We start from the raw sequence: 20,625 nt of genomic DNA, 5'->3' as shown, positions 1-20,625 counted from the left end.
ACAAACACTTCCACTACTAATGGGAATATCAAAGAGCTTTCTTTTCTCCATCTCAGTCTCTGCCTACAGAGATGCTGCTGAGCACTGCAGCAGCAGTGGCATCCAGCTGGTTGACACACGCTACAGCATCCCTACCAGAATCACTGCTTCAGCAAACAGTCGGGAAAATCCATATGGGGAATGCTAGTGCTTCAGTTCAAATGCCTACATCATTTGGCCATCAATTAAATCTGTCATTACTTTGTTCTGCTACAAAACAACAGAGTCCAGGTCCCCTCTTTGTCCTCCTACACTCCAGCCCAGCTTCAGTCCCAGATATTTCTTCCTCTCGCACCCAGGGCTGCACATGGTTATTGTGCAAACAGAACACTTGCAGGAGTCAGTGCCTGGGCAGTTTGGAAACCTGGCAGCACCACAAGGCTGTTGGCAGCAATGGCTCCTGCTAGGCTAGGCTACAGCCATCAGCTCTAGACCCCTTCTTCCTGCTGACCTCAGTGGGATTGAGCTCTGATGTGTACCAGTGGAAAAGGCAACATGAGCAGCCGTCTGGGAGTCTCTGCCTCCTGGATTTGTCTCCTCTCTGCAGCAGGGCTTAGCCTCCCTGTCACTCAGGTGCCACAAAAAAGAGAGCTGGCTTTGTGCCACTGACAGGTTTACTACCATGTTGAGTAGGAATAGCCTGACTGTTGGAGTAACACTTGAAGGATATAAGCAAGACATGCAGAGGAAATCTATTAGAACAGCCTGGTGTGTTCTGAATTGTGTGGTGCAGTCAGATCATACATAGTAAGTCACTGGGGACTTAGGCTGTTTTTTGCATAAGCTGGCCTAACAAAAGACATTACCTCTCCTTGCAAAACTTAATCTTACTTGAAAATACTATTACATTCATCCTGTGTGTTACTTCCACCACTCAGAGACATTATTACCTGTGCCATGGATTCATCATTCAACTGTATTGGCTTCTTTCGCAGAAATCTGATTCCTGCACATGCTTTGGAGAGTTACATCATTTTACCCCTTCAACTCATAGCTAGGATGTTTTCTGTTTTATATGTTCCTAATTCAGATTGTAGTTGATATTATGACAATATACACTGTATAATAATATATTAGAACCGTAAGGTGGAAAAATTGAAGTATTGTTCCTTTCTAAAAGCAGACCTCTTTCCAGAAGAGCAATGGACCCTTTATGCTCTTGACTCAGCAATCATTCATGTACATGAAGGTACAGCAGCATAGCCCATGGACTCTGCTAAGCAGTCATGGACTTGCTCCCATGTCCAGAGGTTTTTCTCTGTTGGTGCACATATAACAAAGCATTAAGAGTTAGGTTCTTGGGGGTTTTAACACAGGGCAGGCTGGGAAAGGAAAATGAAGTGGATTGTAACTGCAGTGTTTGACTGGTTTCATGACACCTTGTGGCTTGCATTTTTTTCAAAGTGTTAAAAAAGAATAATACTACCCAACACAAGCAGTTCCAATGTGTTAGTCTTTATGACGGATCCAATCTGGTTACCAAGTTCAGCCTATTATATTTTGTGGATTTACAGAATCCTTCAGTGTGATGATGCAAAGTGATGCAGAGTCCCCAGGCAGTGCAAAGGAGAGCTGCTTTATTGCAGAAACCAGGCCTTTTAAAGCAGGTAGCTGGTTATTAGTTTACACAGTTTTAAGGCACAACAAGCCCAAGCCCACCAACGACCATACAGCACGGCATGGACATGTGGCCGTCACGCAGCATGGCTCTCACAACTCTCACATCTCTCTACCCCTATTCCAGTTGAGTCACTCCCCCACAGCTTCCTTCTACTTAGCCTGAGCCATGATTTCACAAAGGCCCTTATCTTATAAAGCTTTACCGACATGCAGCACTAAGAAAAGCAGAGATGGGTTTCATGCATATACCCCTCCTTGCTGTAATGCAGCTCCCACCTATCCACATTCAAGACACAGAGAGATATTTATTATGTGCTGGACTCACACCACAGAAGTGTGCAGGTGTGTCTGCATTATCACTGCAAGGTGACCAATGCAGAAGGAGGGCAATTCTGAGCACTGTCCTGTGCTTCCTCCTCTCTTTCCCAAGGGCCACCGCATGGCTTGTTCTGGTGGTGCCCAACAAGCCAAGAGCTGTCCCCCAGCTCATGTAATTGATGCATTTAGCTTCTTTACAGTGAAAGATGCCAGTTGAAATACTGAAAAATTATTTCACTTAAAGTAGTCTAAATAATTTAAATTAGTTTTTCTTACCTGAGCAGGCTTCTTTTGAACCACTTGTTGAGGCTGAAAAGTAAAACAAAGGCACAGTGAGAAACAAAATTAAGTGAGAGCACTTAACTGTGATTTTATGAGTGCTAGGAAAAATATTTTCAGCAATAGAAATAAAACACAGGAAAAGCCCACCGTCAGAAATAGAGAGATGAACATATCCAGCTCTCACACCCAGCCACTCCTATACCTATCTATAACTTTGCTCTGAAGTAGTTCATGTTACTGTGGATGAAGAGCAGTATGTTAAGTTTGTACAATTAAAACAGAAGTGAAATCTAACTTAGCATATTCCATCTTTTGGCTCTTCTGTAGTACTGCTGCGTTAACTTATCAGACCATGAGAGTGACCTGATTTTATAATTGGATTTTGTTGTCTCCACTGCTGCTGCTCTCTTACAACATTCTCTGTAGCTGTGTGTGGAGTGTCCTGCTGTGGGGAAGCCCTCCCTATTCATCACGAGCAGAGTCAAAGCTCAGACAGAGAAGTGAAGGACACAAAACCCCATTCCTGAGCCATGGCTTCCAACTTGACCAAAGCCACCCTGGCCAAAACCAAGGAGACTGGGATGGACAGTGGTTCCAGCCCTTGTGAGTTCTGGTTTGACACTTTCAGCTGCATGAAGCTGATGCTGTGCTGACCCTTGCAAGCCCATTTGTGTGATTACAGGGATGCCCATCACTGGCCAGGCTGGGTGTGTCTACCTGCCTATGCAGGACCTGGTGGCACCACCATGGGTTCTCAGCAAGTCTCTCTCCTGGCTGGTCCCACAGGTATGGGAAACACAATCCTCACATGAGTCAGGAGACCCACCAAGGTGCCAGTGTGCTTCATCCCCACGCGGGAGAAGAGGAGCACCAATTAAGGAACAAATACAGACAAGCTTAAAATACACCAGCACTGCCCAGATGATGGGATGACCCTTGTGGGTGCTAGGAGCAGCATGGAACAGTAAGACCACAGATAAAGGATGAAATTTTGACACAGAAACAACAAAAAGGCTTTTCTTACTTCAGTGGGACAAAGTTGCTGCCTGCCTCTCTCCCTCCCCCAGACATTCTGGTTTTTAAGTCTATGAATTGCACCCAATGATTTTCTTCCTGCCCTTCCTTCCTGCTTTTTCCTAATCCCAGCCATGACTCTAGTGCCTTGCTTGGGCAGAAGCCAACATGCCATCCCCCTGCATGGCCAAAAACCTAATTTTCACAACAGTGTAGTAGGAAATAACTGGAATATTTCTGAATAAGCAGTTTAGTGTAACTGGCCTTTCAGAGCAATATTTCAGTGGGAAGGATCAACGAAAATGTAAATTAAATGTAACTGATTAAATTCGGCTGCCCACCACAAGTGTCCCATTTTAACAAGAGATGCTTTATTTATTTTCAGTCTTTTTCTAACTCATTGGAACCCTACTGCTGTTATATTTTTTTCTATAACAGTCTCCAAGTTCTGCTCTCAAATAAATATGAGCGGAAAAAAACTACCTGATGACTGGGTCTGTCTTTAAACTTCAGGGTGTTTTCCTGAACTTTCATTTTCCATTAAATTCCCTTGCAATGGAGAAACTATTATCAAGGCACACATTTTATTGATGCTTTCTCCAGGTGGACTGCAGGCCCTGAACTCATTAATAGACATTCGCTGCTCTTGGACAAAGGAATGATTTGTTTTAAAGGAATCTCTCATAATTATAGAACTCATTGAGCTCTTCTGTAATCTGTCAAATTTATTTTTCACTTTATTTTGTTTTTTTTTTGTGCCTGTTGATTACACCTGTACATGTGTCTACTCCCAAACCACATCAAATCCACAGACATTTTTAGAGGCTGACTGTTTTCTCCAGCTCAGAAATCCCCATATATTTTTGGCTGTGCACTCTATGTTCATGTGACTCTCACTCACTGTAACTCAATGAAATCTTCTGAAAGAGCTGCCAACTCACCATATTTTCCATGAATTAGGTCCTGACACTTCAATGAGAGGAAAGACAATGTCTGAAACAAGGCCAGCTCTGGCTTTCTGCCTAGTATGTGTCACAGTAATTCTACCAGCTGCCCTTCTACACAGCAGTTCATACTTTTCAGACCACCAAAAAGCCCCTTGAATACTTTCAGTGATAGCTGGGGCTTGAGCTGCCAGCATGTTTTCCCAGCCTCTGGCACCCAGTGGCTTTGGACTGGACCTTTAAAGGTTTTTTTTTGCATGTGTTTGTTTTGTTTTGCTATTTTTATGAATGGCTTCCACAGGGAACTCTGACTCCAGCACAACCCTATCCAGCCATTCATAAAAAGCAGAGGGAAAATATTGTACTTTGCCCAGTTGGAAACTGTCTCTGATACTGACCAAGGCTTTCAAGAATTTTAGTCATTCAGGACCTTTGCTATGGCAGTGCTTCATGTGGAGAGCTCCTTGGCAGTGCTCACTCACTGACGGCTAGGCTTCCCCTGGACCCAGGGTCTGGAGTTCAGCATATGTTGTGCTTGCTGCCTTAAATGGAAGAGGTTTAGCTATGCAAGCCCAGGAGCGGGGCTCAGCCCCTCAGCCAGTGTTAGTGGCACACACTGACACGCTGGGAGCCGTGCCCACTCGTGTCACTTGGAGGGCTCTGGCTTGTGGCAGCTGAATCACTGCAAGGGTCAGTTTTCAAAGGCATCGCTTTTCATGCCTCAGCCTGGCTGAGCGGGACTGTGGCTGGACATACAAATCCTGTAAGGCCCAGCCCTGTGAGGGCTAGTGCCTGCTGACTCACAGCACCCTGACCACAACAACCCAGGTGCTCAGGAATAACAAGAAATTCCCCAAGCACCCCTTTAATTTCTTTAACTCTTGTGGATGTGATGCCTTTGGAACCATTTTAACACACTGTACATACTAATGCTTCAAGTTGCTAAACTTCGTGTTTACTGCATTAAAAGATCTTTTCAGGGCTTTGAAAGTGACACCTCTGATTTACAAGTGTTGCATCTGCATGCTCAATTATCCAGAAAGAAAGACGATCTGCCTTGGTTATGGAAAAGACTGGAACTATTTGATAGCCATGGACAAGAGACTTCAAATAGGTGCTCTGGGGCAAAATAAAGTTGTAAGCAAGAAAGGAGAGCTCTGAAATATTATGTACTGTCCCTGCTAGGAGCCTGCAGAGTAAGATTGTAGAACTTCTACTCTGTCAGAGGCTCTCTCACTTATGTTACCCATCTTGAGAGGAGATTTGTGCAACACAGCACTATCACATTTCATTTTTATCCCAAGTTTGAAAAACAGCTATTGTACATTGCATGTACATCAGCCGATGTTCCATACACTCGAAAGCAAATTTCAGGGTTTTTAACATCATGTGCAAGTACAAGTCAACACTAGATATCTTTTTAAAATATGTATGAAACAGAAAGAACAAGCCTACAATGCTGGAAAAATCCTATGACAAGGTCATTTAAATGTCTATAAAACAAGAACAAATCCAAAATGCAGCAGTATTTCTTTTGCTGTGCTTAAAATATTGTGTATGTGAGCTAAGGCAGAAGATAATAATTTAAAACTTGATAATATTCCTAACTTTGAAAAGGAAAAACCCCACAAAATGCCTGAAAAGGAGAATACACAAAATTTTGATGGTTTTATCTTTCCTGTAAGTTTTGAATGTTAAAAGCCCAACTGTTTATCTTCTACACTTCTTCCACTCCTCCTCAGTCACTCATCTCTCATTTTGTTTTCTTATTTTCAAATTCTGTTGATTTGCTTTATGACAATATCATACATATAACCTTACAGCTCATACTGGTCAAACAATTTCTTTGCCTTCTACATGAGAACAAAAGAACAGCCTCATGTGAGGAGTTCATATTCATCTTGTACCAGCAGTCTAAAGCTGTATCAAGTCCAATTTGTCACACTTATCATTCACAGAAGTACTTCTTACCCTGTGACTTTTCCAAGTGTTACAAAGCTAAGGAAGGAAAATGGAAAGTTAAGGGTAAATCTTTATCTTAGTATGAGCAATGCTGGAACACATTTTTAATGATCAGAAATAAAAGCGTTGGTTTGAATGCAAATCATCGTCTGCCTGCGATGCCTGAAGCTCCAGGGCAAGCTGCACACACACAGTGCTCTTAGATTTTCTGTTTGTGTCTTCCTCTTCAAACTGAGTGGTATGAAGATGTCTGATTGATGCTTATTGGCAAGAGTGATGCTTTGTTTTTTTCCAACAGCTCAACACCAACATAGATAAGAGGTTTGCATGGAGGTAGCTCTGCTGGGGAGACTAAATGGGTATGATGGAAACTAATACCCAGTTAGGATGACATTTATAGTGCTGACAGCTCTGTGTTATGCAGAGATCATTAATATAATTTCATAGGTCGTCCAAAAACTTGTAGCTCTAAATTAAAAGATGAGTAAAACCATATTTGGTCTTTTTGTCTACATACCCTTGAAAAATCAGGAAGTTCATTTTATACCAGTTGAAACCAATATAATCCAAAATAAATCATGTCTTACAAGCAGTTCCATATGACAGCAGAGTAGCCTACCATTCTGCCCTACAACTTTAATTGGTTTGAGTCCAGCCTTTCTGTCCCTCTTCCAGCACAGAATGATACAGGGCTGGAACCAGTGGCCCACACAGCGTGCCAGGAAACCCTCCCTTCCAGCAAGAGCCACCTGCAGCTTCCTGATCATCAGCAGAAATCTTCCTGAAACTGCACAGGACAACGTGCCTGCCACTCACTCTTCAGGTCCAGGTGTGCTCATGGCTTGCTTTAGCAATAATCTCCCTCTTGAGGCAGTAGCAGAACTGCTTTTTTATCCCATCAGCAGTGAGGAGACTTGTGTTTGGAAGTACAGGTCATGAATTCTCCTGCCTCCATCACATGTTTGCAGTCAACTGGCAACCGTAGTGTCTGTGTATGCACACTGCTGTGGGTCATTAGAATCTAACAGCAAAACCATCTGGCCCTTAGAGTTCAAAGGAGATTTCACAGTTCTCTGTGCAGTCTCATAAATGCGGCTAATAGTAATCTGTGGAGAATTCTGGCAAAATCTGTGAAACTATTCTTTATTTTCTATCCTACTTGGCACTCCTCTGAGTTTTTAATACAAAGTCAAATAATTGCAAAACTATTTATTGGCTTTTAAACTGACCTTGCTTGACTGATGCTGGAAAAGTCTGCAACATGTCAGAAACTGCACCAGTTAGTCGATGATAAAGAGTATTTCTATTCCACTTATTGGGGACAGCAGAGAGCATCCAAGTTTTCCAAGTACGCAGAATGAGTTTTAGTAGTTATTTGACTGGCATAAAAAATTCATATTTAATGTGGCAAATTCAAAGCACACTGCTTCAAATGACTTTTGGTCATCTTAAAATTCAGGCAGTGGCACTTATATACAGTTACATATGTATATATCCAATGGAAATCAAGAAACTAACTTCATCAGGGTTAGGATTTCATATGTCTTGTTTACAGAAAGCTACCTTCAATACTACCTTCAATATAAAGTATCTGTAAGCTGCTTCATTTGGAATGGTTTTACACCCTGTGAGGAATCAAACAGTGAAAGAAATGTATTTAAAAATCAATTATTTTTTCTTTTATGCTCATATAATCCATTATTTCTCAGTTGCTTTGACCCAACCTTACTCTCACCATTAGAGATCTGAACAAGTACAAATTTAATGATTACAAGAGGAAGGGAAAACCCATCATTTTTATTCATCTGCTAGCTGAATAGTTAGTTCAAGCACAACAATATTCCAGTGATTTTATCAAGGATATAATCAAAATTCAAAGCACAGTAGCGGCTAGTTCAGTGTTCTTCACAGATGTTACTAAGTTTTATAATTTTTCAGCCAGTATTAGTTAACATTTCCGTAAAATATTTAGGGCAGTGCAGCCTATAAAATATCCATATAATGGGTCTTGTATCTGTTTCAATACAATAAGCAAAGTTTAAATTAGTGTTCTCATCAAAAATCAATACAGCTCGTCAGCAGAAGTATCTGCTGTTGCTGACTGCTCTTCTTCAGAGTCACTGCTGCTCTGTGGGGTTTCCCTGTTACTTCATTATCATCTGTCACACACTTGATAAGCTTTCCTGATGCATTTTGCTTAAGTTTAGTTTGGCACCCTGTGCATTTTGCTGCTAAAATATTAAGAAATATTTTCTGTCTCAGTATAATTCTAGCACACAGTTCAACATTGAGGTTTTCCTTGATATACACCTAAGGAAACATGAGCTGTCTCTTTTGTCTGGCAAACGTCACATGTGTCTATTTATAACTCCCTACACAGACAGACTATTGAGAAAGCCAGAGGGGAGGTTTCAGTCATTCTCAGCAATAGCACAAAGAAAAAACCTTACATCTGAGTAGACAGAAACAAATTATTATAAGTTATTTGCAAAGAAACCAAGCCCTCATTATTCAGGGATAAACTGATCGGAAACAACTTAGCTTTATACCTCGCAGACCTGTCCAGACAAATAACTATTGTGCAACCATTTATCTCCAGACTATCTTGTCTGTTTGGATACAGCAACTCCTGTGTTCACCAAGCGTTTCTCTTGGCCCATGTGGAAATGATTTTTGGTCACTGCCAAACCGGCTGGATTTGAATTGATGACCTAGAGATGGAAAGCACTGTTTCACATTACAATCTGGTTCCAACTTGGGTTTTAGAGCCTTCTCTCTCTTCTTGCCCAGGCACCTCCTGCCATACAGACCAAAACCCCAGGGCACTTTCTGCTGCAGAGGTCATTCCCACTGGAACCACTGCATGGAGCTGATCAGAGCTGCAGGACTATCAGCAGCGGAGTCAACTCTGGACCTGACTGCCAGGAGCTCCCAAATACTCTTGACCTTTGCTTTTCTCTCCAGTGAAGTTACACAGTAAATAGCATAGAGGAGTCCCAAACAAGCCAACCTGCTGCAAAATCCACTGCTGTTTGGAAAGTGAACTCTGAACTTCAGTGTTTTAGCTCAAAATGTAACTGTTGACAGGTAACATTTCCCTTTATAGCCTCGGATGTTCACTCTTCTCCATTTTAAGGTCACAAAGACATCAACTCACTCAGTAACGGTATCCTTGTGTCATTTAGAAACCTGAAATACGTGCAGCCCATTTTCCACAATATAGGCTTAGATACAAACAATCAAATTAATTTCCAGGCCTATGAAAGCTTCTGCTATCAACAGGTCCAAGTCTAGAAACAGGAACGGACAAAGAACTGGCAGTGACTGAAAACAAAAGGTAAATTCCTCTACTGGGCAGACCTGGGACTACAGCAGTGTCCCAGCAGTATCAGGTCTGTCCCTGGCTCTGTACCTGGCACCTCCACTACAGCAATGATGCAATGGCCATGCCACAGCCCAGACCTGTGCTCCTCCTCAAGAAGGAGAACGCTAATGAAAATACAGTAAGCACTTCCCCTGGCCTCGGGCACCTTCACCACTATGGAAAAGCAGCCATTCAAGCTACCTCGAAGGCTGTGAGATTTGAGCCAAGCAGTCTGTGACCTCCCCTTGGGTGTTTCCCAGTGGCAGACTGTGGCATGTCTCTTCAGTTTAGCTGCACCCTACAAGAACTGCTGCCTCCAGAGATTTGAGCTTCTTGCTTTAGTGAGACACAGCTCAGCCACAGGAGGACACATCAGAGTGGGCACTGTGGGAAGGCAGGAGCAGCAGACTGTGATCAGCCTAGAAAACCTTCAGACTTCACCAACAGGAGAAAGCAACCCAGTCTAGGACCTCTGACTGGCTTGTATCTATACCACCTTTCCTCCAGACTGTGCACAAGGGAGAGTCCTGGGTTGTGTTGCTGCCTTATCCACCTGTCACGTGGCAGAGGACAAGATGAAGGACAGCAAGCTCCCAGCTGCACAGCACAGACAGTTGTAGGGCAGTGCTTGAGGCTGCCTGTGTTCAGGCACTGTTCAGCTCACTGAGCACAGACACAGCACTGGGTACTGCTAGGAAGAGCTATCTGCCCCCTCATCTGCACAAACTGGGGTAAGGATACAAGGGATTTTAGGCAGTTATTTTTGCACAGCCATTTCTAGTCCTTCAGGGATATAAAGCATCTTGTAGAGAACTTATGTGGTCAGCCCCAGGCACAGCCCTCAGCTCCTGCAGGAGCTTCCCCTTCCCATTCAAACCATTGCCTCCCTGACCTCCCATTGCCCTCTGACGGCTTGGGCAGGGTTTTCCTCCAAAGAAAAAGCACACAGGGCAAGGAAGGCAAATCGCCTGTGCCTGGCTGATTTTCTGCAGCTGAGGATCTGGCCTGAGGCATTTCTCTTGAACTTCTTTGTCTGAGCAGATTCATTGGTAGCCACATGGCTGGCTGGGGATGTTTTTGTATGTCTGGGATATACAGATGTCTGATAGCTGTCTGTCTATCAAATAGATTTGGTAATTATTACTGCCTCCAGGACACTGATGCAGCTAAGAGTGTCTGTCAGAGTCCAAGCAGACTGCTGACATTCTGGCATAATTTCATAAAGAAGTCAGTGTCCAAAATAGAAATACATTTTCTACATACTTGAAATATACCAGGAGCTTGGTGGTGAGTTGCTGCAATTAATCCACTTCCTGGCTTGATATATTTTGGGATCATTCTGGTGTGTGGTATGTTAAATACTGAACTCAGTTCATATTCTTATTTTTAAATGGGAATTACATTCATTATGTCCAAAGGCATGATTCCTAGGTCTGTCTCGCAAAGCAGAAAAAAACCCCACCATTCCACTGCATTTCTGGTGTGATTTCATTCATTAACAGCAACTTCATCACACACATCATTGTGAAATCCATGCAACACTATAATGTATTTTAAAAGACAGTAGCAAAGAGCTTTTTTTTGAAATCTAGCCAGAATAGATTTAATAAATGATTGCAAACTCAGCATCTATCCTGTTGTAAATATCCTATTGTCAGCCTCTCAACAACAGCAGAAATATTAATAGTGTTCGAGTACCTATGTTTCCCTTGGTCTGAAAGAGAGTAAAAAAGGGGAAGAGAGGGAGGAAGAAAGAGATTCTGCTCTTTATAATCCTGGTGTAAATTTGGAATTGTTTGATTTCTGTCCCTGAACAGACTCTGAATTTAACCCAGTCTAGGAGAGAAGAATTTGACTGTAATTTTGCAGGACAGACCTTTTGCAGGACTAACTATGGCTAGACCTGACTGTCTAGTCGTAGTTTTTTAAACAGCCTTTTGGAAGCTACATGTGACCTAAAGATCCTATTTGTTGCTTGGATCTAACAATGTGAACATCAAAGGTATGTGTGTAAGGTATGCACGCAAATCCCCTGCAGATTTTTTCATAATAGTACTGAAACCTGACACCACATCAAGAATGCAGCGCCTGGAGCACCCTACTACAGCCCCACTCCCTTGTAAAGCTTAACGTGGTTTCCTTGCTCACAGAGCTCCATCCGCTGCTTGGAGAGCAGCCTGCTTTTACATGTTAGGGTTGCTAGAGCGGGCTTGTGAACATTTTAGCAAATGCAGGTCATTTCAGAGAGTAGGACTGATGAATATTGATTTTCAGTTCCCGAAAACTTTCCCGTAACTTGTTGCTTCTGTTGCTGAAGTGAAAAAAACTATTTTTTTTATGCTGCAAAAAACATAGCAAAATTCTCTCCTTGGATAAATTCTGCCCTTATTTCCAGAGTCTACTGAAAGAGCTAAATGCTTCCATCTTCCAATTAGTTACATTTTATTGTGCTTTGAACCTCTGTGGTTTGGGACATGCCAAAAATTGTTGGTAGTATCTGTGGCTAGGTGGTCCTGGCAACAGAGGTGAAAGCAGATTGTTGGATGAAAGAAGGAGAAGGAGAAGGAGAGCTGGCCTCCAAATGCTGCTGTAGTTGGCACAGAGAGGCATACCCTTTCTGGGAATTAGGTGTGCTGGGTAGATAGAAGCTTGTTTTGCAGCTGAACATAATCCACCTTGGTGAGATCAGGTATTATATCAGCACCAGATCACTTACCAGCAGCTGCAAGATCATTCTAGAACTGGCAGCAATGTGGCCAAGGATACTCTGATACTCTAGATTTTGACAGGTAAGAGCGGTGGTGTGGAGCAAGGTCCTTCTGCTGGTGATCAGCAGGAAAGATGCAAAGGGATGGGATGAAGGAACAAAAAGTGGCAAGGAGAGATGGCAAGAAAGAGTAGGACCAAATGCATACCACCTTCTTCACTTACACACAAATGGGAACAAGGTCTCTGCACTGCTATTTATGTGCAAGAAACTGAGAGGAAAAACAGAAACACATTGTTCATATTACTTTTTGTCCACCAAGCTCACTAGATGGCTGTATTGTTGTCATACTTCTGGCTTCTTCCATGCTCTGAAAGCATGTGCATTACTGACATATTTTGAGGGTTTTGTGGTGTTTTTAAGAGAGCAATTGGGAAGTTTGGTTAGAAAGAATCTTCTTAGGTACCAGTGGGATTTTCAGATTTTAGGATCAGATGCATTTTTGTAGTCTTTATGGTAGTGCTTCACCTTCTCAGATCACAAAACAGGGCAACAGAAATGCAAAGGCCCTGGGACTGTACTGCCCTGGAGACGATTCTACCCCAGCTGCAAGGCCGATGACAGAAGGATCCACGGGAGGATATGCTCTTCCTGAAGAACTCCAGCCATCTCTCAGCACAGCAATCTGTGCAGGAGAGGGTCTGCTTCAGCTTTTTGGCTGGAGGCACTGGCAACGGGACAGTCAGGATATTCACTGTTTACTACGTAAGCACTTAAAAAGGGTGGGAGACAGTGATGGGATAAGGAGTTGCCCATGCCACTTTGCCTTTCATCACCTCTCAGGAATGACTGTCTTTGGGGCTAATTTAGATGCATTTACACCATAAATGCGTGGCCTTTTCAGCCACATTTTTTCACTCACTAATTTCTGCCTGTCCTTGCTGACATGTGCCCTTCGTAATTTTTGGTTATTTTCCTCATTCTGAACTGTGGAATTGTCCTCCATTGCAGTTTTTTCTTTCACAGATAAGCAAATACATAGCTCATGAAAGTGATATAGTCTAGCTGTATTTTATTTAGCAAATACTGAGGGGGTTGTTTTTAATAAAAATTATTCTCTATTGAAAAGACAATTCTTTGCTGACTGTAAACTGGTTTGCAAGTCCAAACCAGATGCTTTCATGAGTCCTCCAGATGTATCATCACAGTTTCAGACAGCTTCCAGACTGACAAGAAAGCCAGAATTCTCATGAGATCTTCGCATTGGAATATTATTAATAAATATTCTGTATCTCAGGGACAACCTACCCAATAAGTAAGTTCCATATGCCTCTTAGAAGGAGTGTCCTTCCTCTCCTTACTCCTAAGTGTGATGGGCCCAAATCTTGGGCTGGGATTGGTTGAATGGTCCCTCACAGAGGGACCTCTAAGCATAGGTAGAGGCTCAACTCTAACTATGACTTAAAACATGATGACAAACCTTTCATATCCATGCTCATCCCATGACATGACGATGTCTGTGCTTGGACCAAGTGACAGACACCAGATCACATGTCTGATGAAGAGCAGAATTTACACATCCTTGAAGGTAAGGCACAGTGAAAGAAGCCTTCAGAAAAGAGAATGCAGGATAATTTTGCACTGTTGAGAATTTTGGTAGGGAAGATAGAGCCTAGGGAGCTTTAGATTAACCCACCCTCTCTTAGAAAACAGCCCATTTAAAATTTTGCACCATAACTTGTAGCACTGGCCAGTAACACCTGGGAGTGCTGAGGCACTTTCTTGAGTACCATGCAAAATCATTCTTTCTAAGTGAATCAGAAATAAAAGAGCATCCCAGCACAGCAGCTAGGGATCCCTGGGGATATTTACTTTGCTTCTCCGTCAGCTGATATAATCTGCCAGTTCAGAGGACACATACATCTCCATTCACGTCCCTGGTGTACAGAGGAAACAGCACACTGCTTCTGTTCTGCAGGAACATCCACACAGGAGCATTCCAGAGAAATCAAACAGTAAGTTCTGATCAAGAAAAACTGAAGAAGTTGACACAAAATCCACCACGACCAGACACACAAAACTACAAGTCTCAAATTTACTTGAACAATCTTAAGAGAAGTGGACTGATCTCAAATCCATTGAGCTGGTATCAGGAGTACTTCCTTGCAGGAGAGCGTAGGGCTGTGGCAGTAGAAGAAAATAAATCTAGGAGGTTCTACAATGTGAGCCAACATATATATCTTTCAGCTATAAAATTATATATAATGGAGGAATATGCGGCAATGCATGTTCACAATCAATTTTAAATCAGTTATCAGTCTTTGCTTTAGGCAGATGCTGGTTTTGAATACACTTGAGGAAACAACATTACGTAAATAAGATCATTTTAAATAGATTTCACTCAAATGAGATACAAATGACACTACATGAAGTGCAGACCAGTAAACCAAATATATTGTCTCCTTTATATGAAATCAGAAACCAAACTGTGACTTTTGACTGACAGTAACAGATTGTCCTATTTTCAAAGAAAAATCTGGTTAGCAGAAACACAGGCACGTTTGTTCCTGATCTCATGTTAGCTTAAGTAAATGTCTCGCTTGCTGGACATATAGAAGTATTAGTTAATTCAACTAATTCAACCCAGCTATTTGTTACTTCTTTAATAATACCGATGCTATGAATTATTACATATTATTTGCTTATGCCTTTAAAAGCAGTTGAATTTAAACATTTTCTCCTATTTCTGTTCTGCTGCTGCCTCTTCCGTAAAAAGAGGATTTCTGCATCTTAACCACAGTCAGTGCTTGCAGCATTAGGGAAAAAAAAATCAAGCAACGAATACACAAAATCCAAGCCTTCCTTTGCTTGTTCCTTCATTTAGTTTACTATGCTCTCATTGTTTTACTTTAATGGCTGGAGTTTGATAACCACAATAATTTTCCTCAGTCAGTTCATAATATCAATTCCCCTGTAGGTCAGAAACAATACCTCAGGAAATACCACCTGCTATTCAGGGATATTGCAGGAAATTTGCATTTTCACTTTGTAAAGTGTTATTATTTTGGACTGACAACCTAACATTTATTTCATTGTCCCAAAGTCTTTGGATCCCTAAAAGCAAGAGAGAGAATGGGTGTCCTGGCTGGCCTCCCACTAGCTTTTCATGGTCATTAACAATCAAGAGTGAGAAGACAAACAACTCACTGCTGAAAGATGTGTGCCTCACAGCCAGCCCTCCCTGTCACCTCCTCTGGAGCATGAGAGCAATTCAGCTGTTCCATCAGTCTACCCCTGCTTTGCTTTGCCAGCCCTCCTTTGCACTGGGGCTGCTGCCTGAGTGCATCTTTCCCTCCCCTACAAACAGCACTGAAGAATGGGCCGGTAGATGCAGGCAGAGAATTTATTCCTCTGAAGGAATACAGGATGCTTGAGCAACCTTGATGGTTTCTGCAGGGAGTTTGATGTCTTCCATCTACCCTTTAATTCACTGCGTGTGAGAGTGTGGTATTTTGGGACCATCAGTGGGGGAAGGATTTTGAGATGACCACCAATACAAACCCCAGCAATCCCATTCCCTTAGCATTCCTGGCACAGCCACGAGGCTGAGCACGAAGGAGGAGACCTGTTAGAGGAAAGGTGCCATCCTACACATTTCTGATGCACTTCTACACAATATGGAGTACATTCAGCTTTAGAAGTCTTCCTCCCACCACATCAAACTTAGATTTGCCTGTTTTGTTTTCTCCTCCCAAGCTTACACTGGTGGGGAAGAGCATGTCCAGCAGGGCACAGGAGCAACTGCTCTGAGGAGCCACACCTGGGGTAGTGAGCAGGGAGGCTGCATGTTCCATCCCCTTATGCACGTGCTAGGATGCATGTGCTGCTTGAAATGTGGCAGAGGCTTATTCACAACTGCCCATCAGTTCTCCCAAGGTGATTGCCCCACCATGCAGAAACACTAACAGTGAGCAAGAGGCAACCGAGGAATATCCCTAAAAATGGCTTTATTTTCGGAGGTCTGTCCAAATCCTGCTCCATGGTTCAGGAGGAAGCGTGACTGTGGGAACTTTCTTGCACAGTTTGCTTCTTCTCAGCTGACCAAATATATCCCAGAGAATTCACTTCTAGGAGGAATGCCTTGAAGCAATTTTTTGTATGATGAGTGTTTCATTACATATCTCTATTTCAAGCAGCAGAACTGGAGACTGCTGAGGGAGGGCAGTGAGTCTTACTGGCTGGTTGAAAAGGAACTTTCTTTTTGGCTGGTTGCATAGAAGGACACAGATGAGGCACAGAGTAGGTAGGAGTGCACTCACCACCAGCTTCCCTGCATCAGCTGAGCAGCCCCACTCGTGCTGGGGAGCTGCACTGTCATGGCCAAGCTATCCTGCTGCTGGGGAGCTTGGTGTCACACAGAGCCAGGGGTAATGCTGGGGAGCTTGGTGTCACAGTGCCAGGGGTAATGCTGGGGAGCTTGGTGTCACAGTGCCAGGGGTAATGCTGGGGAGCTTGGTGTCACACAGAGCCAGGGGTAACCCAGGCTTCTCTGCCACACTGAGGGGCAAGACTGAAAGCTGTCACTACACCTGCAGGTCCAAGCTGCCAGTGAGGCACTGGCACAAGAAGCTCCAAAGTTTTCCAAACTTGCATGAGATTGGCTTGCTCCTCTTGCCCAAGAAGAGAAAAATATAAAGAGGCTCAAAGTCAGCATTTCCTTTTCCAGATCTGGGGACTATCACAAACCAGCTGAGAAGTGCCCCCTCCCAGGGAGTCCTGCCCATGTATTTGGATTCGGCAGCCAGTGTCAATGGCGAGGTCTTGCTGGCAGAAGTGAGCTGTGAGCTGGCACTGACTCAGAGGTTGTTTGTACAAGGGCTGTCTCTTAAAACATCGTACTGATAAAACTTATGACTGTGTTGAGAGATGCTTATAAAACACGGAGTCACCTCTTACTCAATTAAGGAAGCTGTCACTGAACTTTCAAGGAGGCCTGAGTGGGTTACTCCCCTCTCTGCTGGGCTGAACTCAGAAATATCAATCTGCATGACACTTTGGATGACCTGGGCTGCCAGTCAGAAACTTCAAAAGGTGAGGAACACCTCTCAACAGGAATGAACAGTGAGGCACATTTGAAAATAACCCTTGTGAATACAATTAGTTATCTGGTACCCTCTCCTGCCTGGAAGTTTCTGTGCTACTAAAAAGCTGCCTAGAAGAGGTGGCAAGAAATGACTGCAAACTAGCTGACTAGTTTGCAGGGCTTATTTAAAAATCAGGAGAAGAGAAATCCCAATGTTTAATATTTAAACAGAAAAATGTTTAATTTTAAAACATTTATGTTCCTTTTATGATTGCAAAATCAATATTAATACAGAATGAAGACCATTTTATAGCCTCCACACAGGACTCCACTGTTGCTCCCTTCCCAAGAAGTCTGGTTTTTGGGCAGATGAGAACTACCAGTGGGAGGTTCAAAAAATGCTGGTCCTAATATAACACCAGAGCAAGACCTTCTGCCCTTCCTCAGACAAACTGGCTAACAACTTCAGTCGGAGTTCTGCCTGAGTAAAAATACCAGGTTTTGGCCAATTACCCTCAAATGGATAGAACAGTTTATTTGTGGTTTGAGATGCTTCCTCCTGTCTGAACTTTCTGTTTTCCAGACTGAGCCTAAGAGGTACAAAGGAGGTTTCCCACGATCCCCCAGGCTGTATGTTGTTGGGGATACCAAATTATTCTCTTGAATTTTTTTACTTGAGTTTGTGCTTGCAACCCCTGCATTCACTGAGCAAAAGCAGCAGGTAGAGATGGACCTCTTGACAGTGAGCTTTACTGAGTTGAAAAATAATCTAATGCTAGCCTCCAAAGATTTCTCTAACATTCTTTAGCATTTATTCTCTCTGTAAACTATATACACTAAGACATGCAGTGTTTCTAAAAGCCTCTTACAACCTATAGATGAAAACCAGGGCAGTGCAGAAAAGCAGGAGTAGAAACAATAGGCAATGCTTCTGCCACTTTTTTTCCATGAGTTCACTGCAGAAAACCCTCCAAAAAGCAGGCACTAAATATTCATGAGCAAACCTCACAGCAGTCCACCAGGTCCTGCTAATGTCACACAACATTCACCTACTCACATGTTTGGATTTCATTGATTCATTCATTTGAGAGAGGGCCCTGCAGTTCCCCTCCACCCTCCTCAAGCCCATTTCCTTTCCAGAGAGCACCCCAGTGCTGAGGACTGCAAGGCAGCCCCCCAGCTCCACTCCCTGGGGTCCCTCCACTGTGGTCCTGGGGAGCAGGGCATGGAGAGGAAGTGGTTCTGACATGTATTTTGCTGATGTTTTAAAGCATATGGTCTGAATGCTCAGAATGCCATGGAAGATTACTGTCACATGTCCTAACCCACTGCCTATCTGTTGACACAGTATCACCTTTCATAAATTGCTGGTACAATTTTCCCACCAGCTCTGTTCCAAACACAGGATTTATAGGCAGAACACAAATCCAAACAACCCTTATGTGCTTAATAAAATAAATAACAATCAGCCTCTGAAACAATTCCCCTTTAAAGGAATTTTCCTTATTTTAGATCAAACACTTCCTTGGGATCCATGCTAATTTCTCTTTTCCAGTGTCACAAATAACTAAGACAAAGGAAAAAAAAAAACCAAAAAACTAGCACATTTACATTTAAATCAGCCAGATTGGTATTTTTAAATTCTAACACATATGCTCATGTCATGTTTTGGATACTGGCACAATTTCTGAATGAATGCAAACAAAGCAAGACATGCTTGAATGCACCCCAACCCCTAATGCATACTTAGCATAGCTCCAGGTCACTGGAGCCAGACCAATTTACACCAGTTCCACAGTTGGCCTGCAAGGTTCACATGAGTGTGGTATCTCTGTGAGTACCTCCTTCCTGCCCTCCATCTCAAACCTGTGAACAGCTTAGTGCTCTGTATCTCAGTACACCACTGAACAATCTGGATTCGGTTCAGGTCTTGGGCAGTTCAGTCAAGCTGGAAAATGCACCTCTGTCTCCTCCCCTTGCTCCACACACACTTCCCACAGACACTTCTTTTCACTGAAGGAGAGATAATGTCACCTTTTCATAGCAAAACTGATTATTGATATGCTAGCCCAGCATGGACTATTAAGTGTTACATTTTGGGGTTTTCCATGAAGAAAATACCTTCTGAAGTGACCAAGTAGTTTCAGCGCAAAATTTAATTTTCACCTGAAACTCGATTTTCTGATGAGAGTATTTCAACAGAAACATTCCTTGTCAGAAACTAACAGTTTCATACTCTGCTGTAACAACTCACCTCTCTGTGCTTCCACACCTGAAATCTCTACTTCCTCAATCCCTACACATTTTGGCTTTCAACACGGCCTGCAGGTCCATGGATGGACATTTCACTGACATGGACCTATGACAGTCCTGCTTTTATCCTCTCATCACCTAAGCAAAGAGGAGGTTACCTCATATTAAACCATCAGATTTGTTTGTTCACAAATACTGCTGTGTTCCAGGGTTTAGACCATGTCACCACTGCAGCCCCCAAATGCCCTACAGCTACAGTGGCCTGTGGGGGCATCATCCTACCTGTGGGTCATTTATTTACATCAAATTATCCAAAGTAGCTATAGAAACTAAAGGAGAATGGAGAGAAACAAAAAAGTAGATTGTAGATTAGTGTCATTTGACATCTTCATTCTTGTTTTTCAAGGCACCTGACAAGCACTGCACACCCATAAACTGGACTGAATCTTCTCTTGCAGCCTCCTGTTTTAATGACTATCAGGAGAATGTTTGCATCCTTTTCTGGAGTGGACTACTATATACAGGACATTAGATTTGTGAATTCATGATCTAAAAATGTATTGTACATATATTTTTTTTAATAAGGAGATGTCTACATGTTACTTGCAGAGTGTAACTTGTGGTTTAACCCATCAGAAATTAAGTACCACACTGCCCTAATTCTCTCACACACCCTAATTCTCTCACACACCCTAATCCCAGTGGAATGGGGAGGAGAATCAGAAAGAAGGCAAACCCCATGGGTTGAGATAGGAAGAGAGTAATAACAATAATATCGTCAATAACAATAGTAATAATTATATAATAATAATTGCAATGAAAAGGGGGAGAACAAAGAGAAATAAACCTCCACCAAAAACACAAGTGATGCACAATGCAATTTCTCAGCACCCACTGAGCAGTGCCCAGCCAGGCCCCCGGCAGTGATCAGCCCTGCTGGTCCAAATTCCCCCCACCCCATATTCTGAAGCACACATTCTGTGGTATGGAATGCCCCTTGGACCAGCTCAGGTCAGCTGTCCTGGCCATGCTCCCTCTG

General features: G+C 42.9%; 1 protein-coding gene across 2 annotated transcripts in view; it reads right to left on the bottom strand.

The window, feature by feature from the left end:
• HMGA2 (high mobility group AT-hook 2) overlaps positions 1-20,625 on the bottom strand; it is a 142,665-nt gene that overhangs the window by 20,025 nt on the left and 102,015 nt on the right. For both annotated transcript variants that reach the window (XM_039704220.1, XM_039704221.1), the window contains exon 5: positions 2,254-2,286. In XM_039704220.1, the coding sequence (XP_039560154.1) occupies positions 2,254-2,286 (33 nt within the window). The remainder of the gene's footprint in view (positions 1-2,253; positions 2,287-20,625) is intronic.

Source organism: Passer montanus, unplaced genomic scaffold (assembly GCF_014805655.1).
Source record: "Passer montanus isolate IOZ18808 unplaced genomic scaffold, ASM1480565v1 scaffold17, whole genome shotgun sequence".
In the NCBI taxonomy this organism is placed as follows: Eukaryota; Metazoa; Chordata; class Aves; order Passeriformes; family Passeridae; genus Passer; species Passer montanus.
Note: the sequence above shows the minus strand (reverse complement) of the source record. Positions and strands in the feature narration are given on the sequence as shown.